Source organism: Nyctibius grandis, chromosome 1, assembly GCF_013368605.1.
Source record: "Nyctibius grandis isolate bNycGra1 chromosome 1, bNycGra1.pri, whole genome shotgun sequence".
NCBI lineage: Eukaryota > Metazoa > Chordata > Aves > Nyctibiiformes > Nyctibiidae > Nyctibius > Nyctibius grandis.
The window spans coordinates 11,255,013-11,267,455 of NC_090658.1; the positions used below are offsets into that span (position 1 = coordinate 11,255,013).

The following is a 12,443-nucleotide window of genomic DNA, read 5'->3' on the forward strand; positions in this document are numbered from 1 at the left end:
TAATTAAAGCATAGCTTCAGAAGCAGCATTACAACACAGTGTGTTTTAGTGGAAAATCCTTCATAGAAAGGATGTTGAAAAGCTTCAGATACATAGATGTGCATGATAAAACGGTGGTGCACTACCTGTTCCCCAGTGTTCAAGAGGTTAACCTTAATTCATCTCTTCCTCTCCCATAAACAGGTTATGTGAGGAGAGCTGCAAATTAGTGCTTGGAAGACATAGCAGGGAGATTAGCTTTAGGGAGGAAAGGACTCCCCACTCCAGCTCTGAGGAACCTCACCTGGAGAGTGCATTTCCTTTTCTGCTTAAGCTAACGTATTATGCCATCTTGTCACGAATGTTATTCCTTGAGGAAAAGTCCTCGCGGCTCTATCTCGCAATCTGCTGAATCATTCCAAGTGTGCAGTAAAAGTGAAGAGAGTAGTAAGGCTGTAGCAAGAGGGAGGCAGAAAAACCGCTTAGGTTTTCTCCAGAAGCAGGTATCCCAGTATGGTACATCATCTGGGACTCCTTCACCTGCCAAGGGGAAGGAGGATTCCAGTGTTTCCCCTGTGCTCAAACTAGCCTGCTGGCTACAGCATTGCCCACTGTTTCCTAAGATACCCTAAAGATACAGAACTGTATAAATACGGGCATCCATATGATGCTGTCAGACAATATTCATTGAGTAAGCACAAACTACACCTTTCTAACACTGAGAAATCACAATGCTGCTTTTTCCCCATTGGGGTGAAGAAGTAATCTCCTTCCCAGTCTTCAAGCATCTACAACTGATCTGTTGTTGAAATTGTTAACAGATGAAAAGGAGGAAATTTTACCAGTAATGGGAAAAATACAGAAATCGTTCTATAAGGAATCAATCTTTTACTTTACAACTGAAGTAAAACTGGGGTATTTTGTTGTTTCGCATATCTAAAAATAATCACCAAATCTATTTTTGTAGGTATTTTTAAACGGTTTAAAACATGCAGTAGAAGCAAAGGTGTACAGATAGAATCACTTTCTCACAGTACAGAGTGATTGTGACATAGTGGTTATCTACATCTAGTATAAGAGATGCAAAATTTCCCATTGTGATTAGTGTTTGCCAGTGCAATGTTGTATATATTCTCAGAAAGCTTTTGATGGATGGCTTGTTTCCTCCTGCTTCTGTGGAATTCCCAAGGATTGCAAACAAAAGGGTATATACAGCCTTCCACAGTATCTCCATCCTATGTAGGTATTTGCTGTAATTGCCAGGAGATGGTGTATAGTCTCTGGGTAGGAAGAAGGTGGCAGTTCGTGTCGTTACAAATGGAAGGAGCTGTTGTTCAGCCCTCAACCCTCCAAAGTAATGGTCTCAGTATGCTGTGACACAGCCCTCCTGGGTTAATGGTAAAGGTGAAGTTCCACATCCACACTGCTCCCTTCGTGCTCCACTGCATCTCTAGGTGTTACTCAGGTGGTGCCTTTTAGAGCACATTTAGAGGTAATTTTTGCTTGTGAATTTTGCTCTTTTTCCCCTTGTTTTACCTCATTGACACAATCTTCTTCACCATAGGATCTTCAGAAAACTCTCAGAAGTCTGTGCTAATACGGGGCTGAGGGAGTTAGGAGGCAAAGCAGTGTTACCCCCTACCTTTTTTTCAGTCCCTGGGGATGCATGACTGTTTAGCATGACTCAACTGGATTATCATCTTCAGAGAGCTGTATTGAGGGGTCTCTGAGGACAAAACTCAATGCAAACTTCTACAAGGACCTCTGAAGTCTTACGAGATTTGGGATTATTCTTTTCTGTAGGGGATTTTGAGGTTCCTACCAATGTTATTGGGGATAGCATTTATCTGTGTTGTGGCTGGTGTCTTTCAAAGGATCAGTTTGTTAAGATCTACAGTACCTTCAGCTCCCTTCATATTCAACTCGATCTGATGGGACTCAATACTGAACATAACACTTGCTGAAGGTTTTAAATGATGAAGAAGTTTAAGGGTAGTCACTGTCCTACCTTATAGTTCTGCAATCTGAGTGTGAGCCTATCAAGTTTCCCCAGTAAAGCTTTGGCATCACTTTTGATGAGAATTGAAGGACTTCATCTGCCCATTAACGAAATTTGATGCAGCTCTTAAATTATCCTCAGCAAGTGACATGTTCCCTTTTTCTTGCAGGTATCAGAGATTTGAAAAAGCATTTCTGCTAGCTGTTGACATAGGTGCTCGGGACCTGTTTATGGTGAGTCATTTCTGGAGACAGAGGCTGTTGTCAGGATGTTAGTTGTCAGCTTTTGTGCACATTAAAATGGATCTGTGTCATTTGCAGTCTTAGACACATACTGAAGACAGAACTATTCTACCTGGTTTGCCCTTTGCCATCATGAAACTCGTCAATAGGAATTGAGTATCTTTAGGGTCATTGACGTTTTCCCTAGCATGGCCTAAAGGCTATTCTTTATTTTCCAGCAATTAATGTATATGTTTTTGAACTTTCCCCTTCTTCATCTGTCCTGATGTTGGTGGATGTCATCTTCCACTCTAATAAGCTTATACGTTTCTAATCTCTTCCTTTAAGAAGTGCAGCTGCTGAGTCTTGGACACAAGAACTGGCCATATCCTGGGGATCCTGAATGGTCTTAGTTCGTCTCTTAGGGCTTTGTGAAAAGTGACAAATTATGAACGCTTCTACAGGTACTTTTAAAACAACAAAGCTCAGCAGCATCAACCCAAGGGTTTTTACATTTCATGCACTCTCTGCCCCCTCCCATTTAATTAGCTACAAAAGTAAAATTAACCAGCTCTTAAAAGGTCCTCTGTGTGAGCTCTGCAGGAGGCTCTTGTTTTATAAGATCTTGCACCACAATGTCACAGTGAGGTCAGATGGACAAAGCCAATCGTGCTTTCCTAGTCTCTCAGCATGTTGCTGCTCCACAGCTGATTTTATTGTTTTCAAAGAAACAATAGGAAAGGGGCTTGTTGAAAAAAAGGCCCTTTGAACGATTCATTTGCTTGACTCTTTTGCATAATGAAGACATTCTGTTGTTTAAATTAAGCTTTGACACTAGATGTTAATATCATTTATCCCATTAAGTCACTTGCCCTGCTAGTTTGATCTTGATATTTAAAGTGTATGTTAAATTACACAATTAAATCCTGCTTTTATGGGTTATGAAAATTCCCTTCTAATTATATAAAAAGTTATGTGAACCTTTTGATGTTTTTTTCACGGCTCTAATCATCTGGCTTGTTCCATCTAATTAGAAAGATGTGAATACTGCGATAAACTTTTCTAAGTATGCATCAAAAGAATGTGATGGAAGTGTCAGACTTTTAGGAAATTCATTGCATGTTTTGTGTTTACTCTCCTTGATTTTTCCTCTTTTTAGCTCATTTTTTTCCTTTTTCTCTTTTTCTTGAATGTAACTTCTACAATACAAATTTTATACCTAATTAATCTAAGCACTGCTGCAGCCATGTGTAAGATTCAGACTGTAACATGCTTGCAGCAGGTTACAGCTTTTTGTCGGGGACTCTCACACCATACAGATAATAAATTCTCCCTGAGTAATTTCAGCCATTCTGGCAGAAAAAATGACCCAGCATTTGGCTTGCTCTCTCACATGGATGAGAGCATTTCCTACATGATCTTTTTCTCTTTCCTTCCCTCTGGTGACAGCAGGACTGAGGGACCACTTCTGTCCCAGGGTGGGGAACACAAGTGTTGGGTCAAGAGATGGGTGCAAAGCTGCTAACAAGAGGGAGGGACTGTCAGTACCTGGCTCCACAAGTGGTAACATGTCCTCCTCTCAACAAAAAGGCTCTCCGACTTTCTTCAAGAGGAGTTTCAATGTTCACAGAGAAATTAGCTCCATCTGTTCTTTGTTTTCCCTTTCCTCTCTCAACACCTACTCTCCATTTCCCATCTCACCAATGCTCTTAAACATAAATATATATTTCCACATAGTTCCTCCTGGCTTACATTACTGTGAGAGCGAAACCAGTTCTATATTGTCCTTGTTCTCCTTGCATCACCTTTGAGAGTCCTCATAGTTTCCTCTTAAATTATGCAAAAAGCAGCGCACACACACCTGCCTCTTTGAATCCTCTGTTAACTCGCTGCCTCCTCTGGGGAAATGTGCTTTTGCTAATTCTTCTCCTAAGTAAGGTACTAATGAACAAACTTTACAATAAGCTAACAATGGCACTGCTGCAAGACTACTAAGTACACGGCTCAAGAAGTTTAAAGGTGTATAGGTCATAAAAAGTATTTATTTGTGCCATGTTAATTTCTAGGGAATTGGGATTCATTGCACTAAATACTGTGTGGAAATTAGATCACCTCTTCCCTGAAAACTTACCATCCTTCTAGGTATTAGTATAACAATATTATTGCTAAGCAAGGTTTGTGCATCCTTCACTTCTGCTTAACACTGAATGATTTGTATATATTGTTTATATAGGTCAAAATGCAATTAATAACATACAACTTGAGTTTACCTATATTGAAAGCATTTATCATTATGTGCAGTAGGAATAACTAATATATAGGTGAATTATTTGAACTGTTGTTTTACAGACCAGCCAAATCCATTTATAAAACCTCAGATGGCTGTAGGAGTCACATCACCTTATTCCCAGTTACTTTAATGGGATTTCAAGAAGAAATAGTAGACCAAAGAGATATCTGATGACATAAGCGAAATGAGAAAGAAAAACTCTGTTTATTAAAGGGAAACAGAGAAGGAAGAAAAAAGGAAAGGATAGAGAGGAGCAGATATAACAGAGGCTGAGGAGGATGCAAACATTGAATACCCATTTCCTGAGACTTCTAAGGAAATGTCCTATGTCTTGGAGAATTTATCCTCAGCATCTCTTTCACCAAGCAGGGCTCTGCAGCATTCTTGTTATTTGTTTTGAGATTGCAAAGAAGTTTGAGAGAATGCTATCTGAGGTCTTAATTTCTTTCACAGAAATGAAAAAGAAAAAAAAAAGGCTTAAAAGTTAGTCCTGTAGCTATAGCGTCACTAGTATGATGCCATAACAAGACACACATACACTGCTGTGTCTCTCCATAAGCTTTACCCTCACGTCACATCTAAGTCCATCAATTATTATCATCTCCTACAAAGTTCAATAAAAAAATAAAACTGAAAAGGACATAATATCATGAACAACAGCTACATTTATTGGACAGTGACTGATCCAATCTGTGACAGAAAAGATCAAGCAATAGAAGGGTTGTTAGCTTGAAATCCTTTTGTAGTATGCTCCCAGCTCTCAGCTGCTGAAAATTCAAAAGGCCATCCCACGTACCAAAGGTAGCAAAAAATGCAAGGAAAAGACACTTTAATAAAACTGTCAGATCTTGGGTGATACACTGATGAGGAAAGTGCATGTTTCGAAGAAACGTTGGAATTTTGCCCAGAAATATCCTATAGACAAATGCACATCAGTGTTTCAAATGACTTCTGCTCACCGAGGGCCAGCTCTGTGAATTAAAAAGATGAAGGTAAAAAGGAAGTAGTCCAAAAAGTAATCAAACTGTTAAATGATAAAATAGAACCCTTTCAGCAAACTCCTGATAAGCAGCTGGAAATTGTTTTTATTGTCACCATTGTTTTTGAGAGGGACGTGATCTTTGGATTGATAAATTCTTAGATAATTGTATGAAAAAATCTGTAATGAATATTCAGCTAATTTAATTATTTTTTTTCTGTCATTCTTTAAGGCACCCTGTAATCCAGTGTTTCTTCTCTTTTATTTATTTTCTAGTTTTATTCTACTCAGAGAGTTATACATTCTTAGAAAAATCCAGTTTTGCTGGCTTATTTGGATGAGGAACACCTAAATTTGATCTGAAATTGTCTAATTAGGAGTTTTTATGTCTGTAATCTTTTGTTTCTAATGCTTGTTTAGAGATAGAGACAAGAGCTATTTTTTTTTTTAATTCTTTATGACAGCAACTTGAAGGACCATGAAGAAAGCCACTTACCAGCCTACTGCTATATCTTTATTTCTTAGAAGGTCCCTGTTAGTTAGCAATGGATATGTAGCATCTTTACATTTCTTTACTCAAAACAGAAAACATGGGCAAAAACAAGGTCTGAAAGTAACAGATGTTTGGATACACACAGCATGCACAACTTCTTGACTGAAAGAACTTTGTCATTCTCTGCAGTTGTTTCCATCCTCTCCCCAAGTTTGTTATTTAAAGTTGCATTGAAGTATACAATACTTCTCTTAGTTTAAACTACAAAAAGACAGTCATTAAGCATAGTCAGAATGTATTTTAAATTAGTGAACACGATCTGCCTATACATTCAAATCTTTGTAAGTTCAGACTTGTTCAAGAGCCCTTAGGTTTTCTATTGTTATCTAAGTAAGCTGACAATATCTACTGTTTAATCTTCATAGAAATCATACCTTGCTACTCAGGCCCTTTTCTCCTGACAGCCATGTTAGACCTACAAAGGAGGAACTACAGAGTTCGCAGCAAGTTCGTGAGTCATTACTTTGCTCCAAGACACTTGCACATTTTTTAAGTCACACCTGTGTTTGTAATAAGAAAATGTTGCTGTCTCCTGCAGACTGTTGGGATCCTGCAAGTCAGTACCAGGTTTTCCTGCATAATCAGTCTCAGTTTCCCTAACATTCTCAGTTTGCTTCTTATTTTTGTTTTCATTTTTTAAATTATTATTATTAAATGAGAGGATAATAAAAGCAGCATCTTTTTCTCCTAGCACTATTACTCTCACTTTTTTTCATCTAACTTCTCTTCCTAGAGTAAGGTCACTTTTTCCTGTAAGAGTTTCTGTCGTATTGATGAAGGTGGCAGTAAATTCACAGCGAGGACAGTTTCACCTGAAATCCTCTGCATTAGTGAGAATATAGTTGCTTTTATGGTATGCAGAGGTCAGTATTTCCAGCAAATACTCTTTTTCCCTTTAAATTCCTACATGCAGATAGATTGCAGAACAATGGCCAGGAATGACTTAAATCTTTGGATACCAAATGACATCTTCAGCAAAGAAGTGGGGAAAGAAAACTTTGCCAACTGTTCTCAGGCTTCCCTCACTTCATATGTCTCAGTTCATGCACAGAGCAGCCTGTGGCCATGAGGCTAAAGGAGAAGGGAGTTAATTGTCTCTTTATTAATGGTCAAAGATGCAACTTTACTTCAAGGGCCAAAACCAAGAGCAGTGAGACTGTAATTTGTCAGTAGGAATATATTCTCCCACAAATTGTGCTGTATGTAGTACAGGTGGTTTTCACCTCAAAGGTTAACACACAATGAAAAGCCTTGCAATTCAGCATGTAATGATACACACCTGCTGCAGCCCTCTGATTTTTAACCCTAGATTAAGTACTAGATCCAGAGCATTGGCAACTGTTCATGCTAGACAGCATTTTTTGAAAGCCCTTTGTGGTCCAAGGAATCATGTCACCTGTGTGAGTGTTAAAACCATTGAGCAACCGTTGTTGCTCTTATTACCTCCAATATCAGCACAAGGAGGACCACCATCACCTTACTCAAAGAACAGTAAGTGTAACATGACAACCTCCAAACAAAAATTTATCCCCAAAGAGCTTTACACCAAAACTCATGTACTAAGTGGAAACCTTAACACATTTCAAATAGTGGCTGTCAGCCAGAGGAGTTCCAGTACTTCAGATCTGGTTTACACAGAGATACCTCCTATCAACCTTCTTTTAATTCGTGTTGTACCAACAGAAGTTACCTTAAAAGCAGACAGATTGGTTTCTTTCATACACTGAGTCAATAGCTTCACTTTTATCAGTGCGTGATTGGTCAGTGTTTTATTCATTGCTGTATTCAACAGCACAAATACGATAATAAATTTGCATTCGGAGGGAATTAAAATGTAATGGTAGGTTCATCAGTTCCATCTGTGTTTGTGATCTAAATAATAAAAGAACCTCTTTCTTTCAAAATCCCTTTTGTTACTCCTATGAGATTCATTTTAGATTAATCTTTTTTTTTTCTCTTTTATTTCCAAAGGACATCCATTACCTTGCTCTAGATAAGGGTGAATTGGCACTAGCTGAAGTGGCAAAGAAAAAGGCTAATGACATTGATGCAGAATCAATAACTACTGGAATTGGTAAGAATTAATGGTGTTTAAAAAGCCCTTTTTGTTTTAATCAATACTTGTCCTGTACAACACCGTGTTATATTTGTAGGGGGGTTATCGTTTCGATTGCATTGTTTTCTTTGAAAGCGAGACACTATTTTTATTCATAACTAAAGAGGTAGGCTTATAAAAATAACGTAGCTTTGCCTTTCAATACCCACGTGAGAATTGTGTCAATGTAATAGCTACGAAGCAAAAAAGATTTATACTATGGCTGTATAGAAAAGTTCAGGCTGTACAAATTGAACTGAGTGCAAGAGGTAAGGGACTGAATCTGAAAATCTTTGTGCATATCATCGTTAAAGGCCAGGTATGGCAATCTCATTCACCTCAAAATATTTACTCGTGCACAGTGCCAATAACTGGAGTCACATCATGAGTACTTTGGCAGCACTCGGATGAAACATTTACTGATGTGAACACAGGCTCAGATCCTGGCTTTAAAATAACAGCTTGGCATGAAGTGGGATTCTTGCTGTTCCATAAGGAATATCAATGCAAAAATTGCAGGGTTAGACTAATAGCTCAAACACAGACAACTTTTCAGGCAGGGGAACTCATAACTCATTCACTTTTTCCTTGCGTTTCCTCTGAATTGTCATGAAGAGATGTATGCAAATATGTAGACCATTTGGATTTCAGGCCTATAGCACAAACCAAGCAGAAGGGGTCTAAGGTAGCTGACCTCCAGCAGAGAGAAAGTAGACAAAGGGAAAAAAAAGAACACATGTTTGTATAAAATATGCACAGTGCTGTTTTGCTTATTCTACTGCATCTTTGAATATTAGAGGAAATCACTGAGCTTTTATCCTTGTCCCATGCCAAGAAGTAGAATATGATTAAAATTCAGAAGGAGGCACAAAACCTTTGAGATCTTGGGTAACATAGGATTCTTTTAGAACTGTACGTCTCAGTGTTTACCCAGAGCATTCAAGCAAATGCCATTCAAATATATAGAAATGCAGAGAGCAGGTATGTGTGTTTATGTGGCTATTTGTATATATTGTATAAATCCATGACTTTCAAGGCTATGCAATACAGTATCACCTTCTTCCCTCTCCAGCAGAGTAGAAATCAAGCAGTGCCTGTCCTGAACTCTTTCCTTCAGGGTCTTTCACTTGCAAGCTTAAATCACTTTGAGCACTTTTTGCACCACAACTGGGCCTTTGGACAAGTCCTGTCATCACTAGAATTGCCAAAAATGACATTTGTTTAGGTCATCTGTTACTGGGCACTCTTTAAAGTGTACAGTTATATCTCCTTTCTTTCTCTTCCCTTACTTCTTAAGTAGTTGTCCTCTTCACCTAATACAACTAAGATACCCAAGACTTGTATCTGATCATTACCTATTCTCTTACACTTAATCCAGAAAATTTAAGCCTTAATCTGTGTCTTCATTTCCTTGCAAACTAATGCTATTACTACATGCCTGAAGTTAGGCTATTAAGTATAAAATTTAAGTATTTAAGTTTACTGAGAGCCTTATATAGTATTATAGACATATACACAAAGAGAAGGATAGGTAAGAAACCTGAGGTGATCACAAATGTCTTACATATCAGGTGTAATACACATGTTACTACAATTCAGTTATAAATGTGCAGGCACAGAGTCTTCCCCTCCTTCAGATCCGTCCTACAGTTACCTCTGTAATGCCTTGTAAGCATAAATTATTAAAGTCATTTTATATGATAAAGTCTTTAAAGTGTTCTCATTTGCTGAATAATTAACTATCAGAATGATTTAAAATACTTTTCGATGCCCCTGGGGCAAACTGTCACTGAGATTCAGTCTATAAACAGTAATGAATTTGCATCCAATTCATTTCATATGAAAATAAACAGGAATCTCCCATGAGTTCGTTTCACTGCAGATTGGATCTCACCTTAAACACATGAAATCTCAACCACAAGTTTTGTTTTATTATACTTTATTCCAACGTCCTTTCTTGATGATGTTTTTATTTCATAAACTGCTGTTAACAAAAAAAGCTGTCACAAGGCATGAACTTTGTGGACCCAGTGAAAACAAAAGATAACAAGTGCTTTATATGTAAATTACTATTGTTATCTAACATTTTGAGAGAGGGAGAAAAACTCATGCCAGAGCCAGCAGCTTTAAAATGCAGTTTCAAACAAGTCTGTGTCCTCTAACCATCTCCTAAGCCCAGTCTTCTTCATGTATTCCCTGCTCTCTGGGGCTTTCAGCCACTCAGTTCACCAGTGGTCACGCTTCCCAGATCAAACACCAAAGTTCTTAAGCACCGACTTCAGGCTTCTACAAGAAGGTAGCAACCTAAGCAAACAGAGGCAACAAGGTGCAATCAGTGCTATTGATCCCAAGTTATACTGAACACCTCCTTAATAATATCTGGCCTCTCTAGAGCATATTTCATATATATATTACAGTATAATATTTGGTCCTAAATAGTGCAAATGTGAACCGTTCTCATATATCAACAACTGATGATACTTCCTGAGCTAGCCCATCCCCAAAACTCAACTCAACACTACCTGAAAATAACGTGAGTCAGTGCTCCTGGCTGGTTCCCAAGCCCTTGAGAGTGCTCCATCTTGCCCCAGATATATTTAATTCGTCAAGATATTTCTGTGTACAGGGTTCACTTCAAACATAATATATTTCAAACTCAGACTTTTGGAAAAGTTTCAAGCTCCTACAAGTAATGTAGAACGACAATATCATTTCAGCTGAAATTTATAAATGTCATCCAGAGTTCTGTAATCATTGGTAGATTTCTCACATAGATCAAGATTTGTGTCAAGATAAAACTAAAAATAGATTGATTATTTTAAAATTTTCTGAATTTTGGCTCTTCTCAGTTCCTCACATGATTGCGGTTTGCTACACACTGTTTTGAAGGAGCCACCTTCAAAGCTAAGAATGTCTGGGTGCATGCGGTAAAATCACCTGTAGACCTTCAGAGCATAGTAGTTTGGCCATAGATATTGTGGTTTCCTCTGCCAAAGATTTTCTGTTGAATTATTTCCATAGTAGATCTATGAATTCCTTAACAAGATCAGGGAGTTCTCATTTAGCCTTGCCTAAAATGTATGCTGGGCACCTCACTTCACTTGATTAAAACAGAGAGGACTTTCTTCAATATTAACAATATTTGTAGGTTACTAATAAATTCTGTTTATGGATGTAACCTCATATATACGCTCCTGGAACAATATTGTCCATGGTGGAAGAGTGCGTCTGTTCAGTGCTGTAAACTGTAGGTTGCTAATGTAAAACTTGAGTTGCAAAGAACTGACATGGCACAGCCTGTGAAGAAATGCCATAACTAATAATGATCACGAAGGTGAAGAACTCAGCCTTTCAGACATCATTGATTGCTCAATGAATATCCAACGAAGAGCATATGTAGTCAGTGTCAGAAAGTTTCCCAAGGCCAACTTCCAACAAATTACATTAGGGCCTAGCGAGATGATTTTAACCTTCAAATCAATAGCTTTCACCTAAATGGGATTCATGTTATGACAAGACAGATAACTGCTGCATAGTTGAAAGGCAAATTGGGAAACCTTGTATTTCTACTTAGAATTAAATTCAGAATATTAGTAACACTAATGTTTAGGCAACATTTCTAACAGAGGTATCTTAATAAGAACACTGATGTTGAGATAATTGCATTGTTCTGAAATGCTAGATGGGACTGACTAACATTTTGGTGGTTAAGTAATGTCTCATGAAAGCGCTTGAGGTTTTTCCACTTAAAATAGAATTTTAAAACATTTCTGGAAATATTCCATGATGTTTGTAAGTGAGATAGGAAATCTTATCAGTTCTCACAGAAACTGAGGTCTAATTTCCCACACTGTTCATAAAATGACATTCAAAATGTAGGGGCCCTAAATGTTTCACCTTACTGGCAAGGAACATCACCAGTTTGAACCTTAAGTGGAGAATTTATTCACTACTTCTTTGTTCTGTGAGAGTGAGTATTTTATTTTGAATGGCTTACATGTTCTTTGTGATAATTAATAATGACACATACTGTAGTGTTTTGTCTTCCATTCAGTGTGTCTGACATACCAGTCTGGTCTTGCATACAGTCTGCTACCTCCAAAGCACTTGTAATTTACTCACATCTTCCCCTATTCCTGACAGTCCTGGCAAGCCTGGTTGCATTTCAAGACCGTGTTTAGAATTGTCCCCCTGTTTTTGTAACCTTCTCTGGCTCTGCGTTAGCCTGGTTGATAACGTTTGTTCCTCTTCTGATCCATAATGACTTCTTTCATCTATCAAGCAACAGACTTCTTCCTTACCCTCATGTACCCTCTCTGAAGCTGAT

The 12,443-nt window shown here is 38.0% G+C and overlaps 1 protein-coding gene across 1 annotated transcript in view; it reads left to right on the plus strand.

Moving 5' to 3' along the window:
* WDPCP (WD repeat containing planar cell polarity effector) overlaps window positions 1-12,443 on the plus strand; it is a 106,364-nt gene that overhangs the window by 55,089 nt on the left and 38,832 nt on the right. The window contains 2 exon segments of the mRNA XM_068406821.1: window positions 2,148-2,211; window positions 7,993-8,095. Of these exon segments, the coding sequence (XP_068262922.1) occupies window positions 2,148-2,211; window positions 7,993-8,095 (167 nt within the window).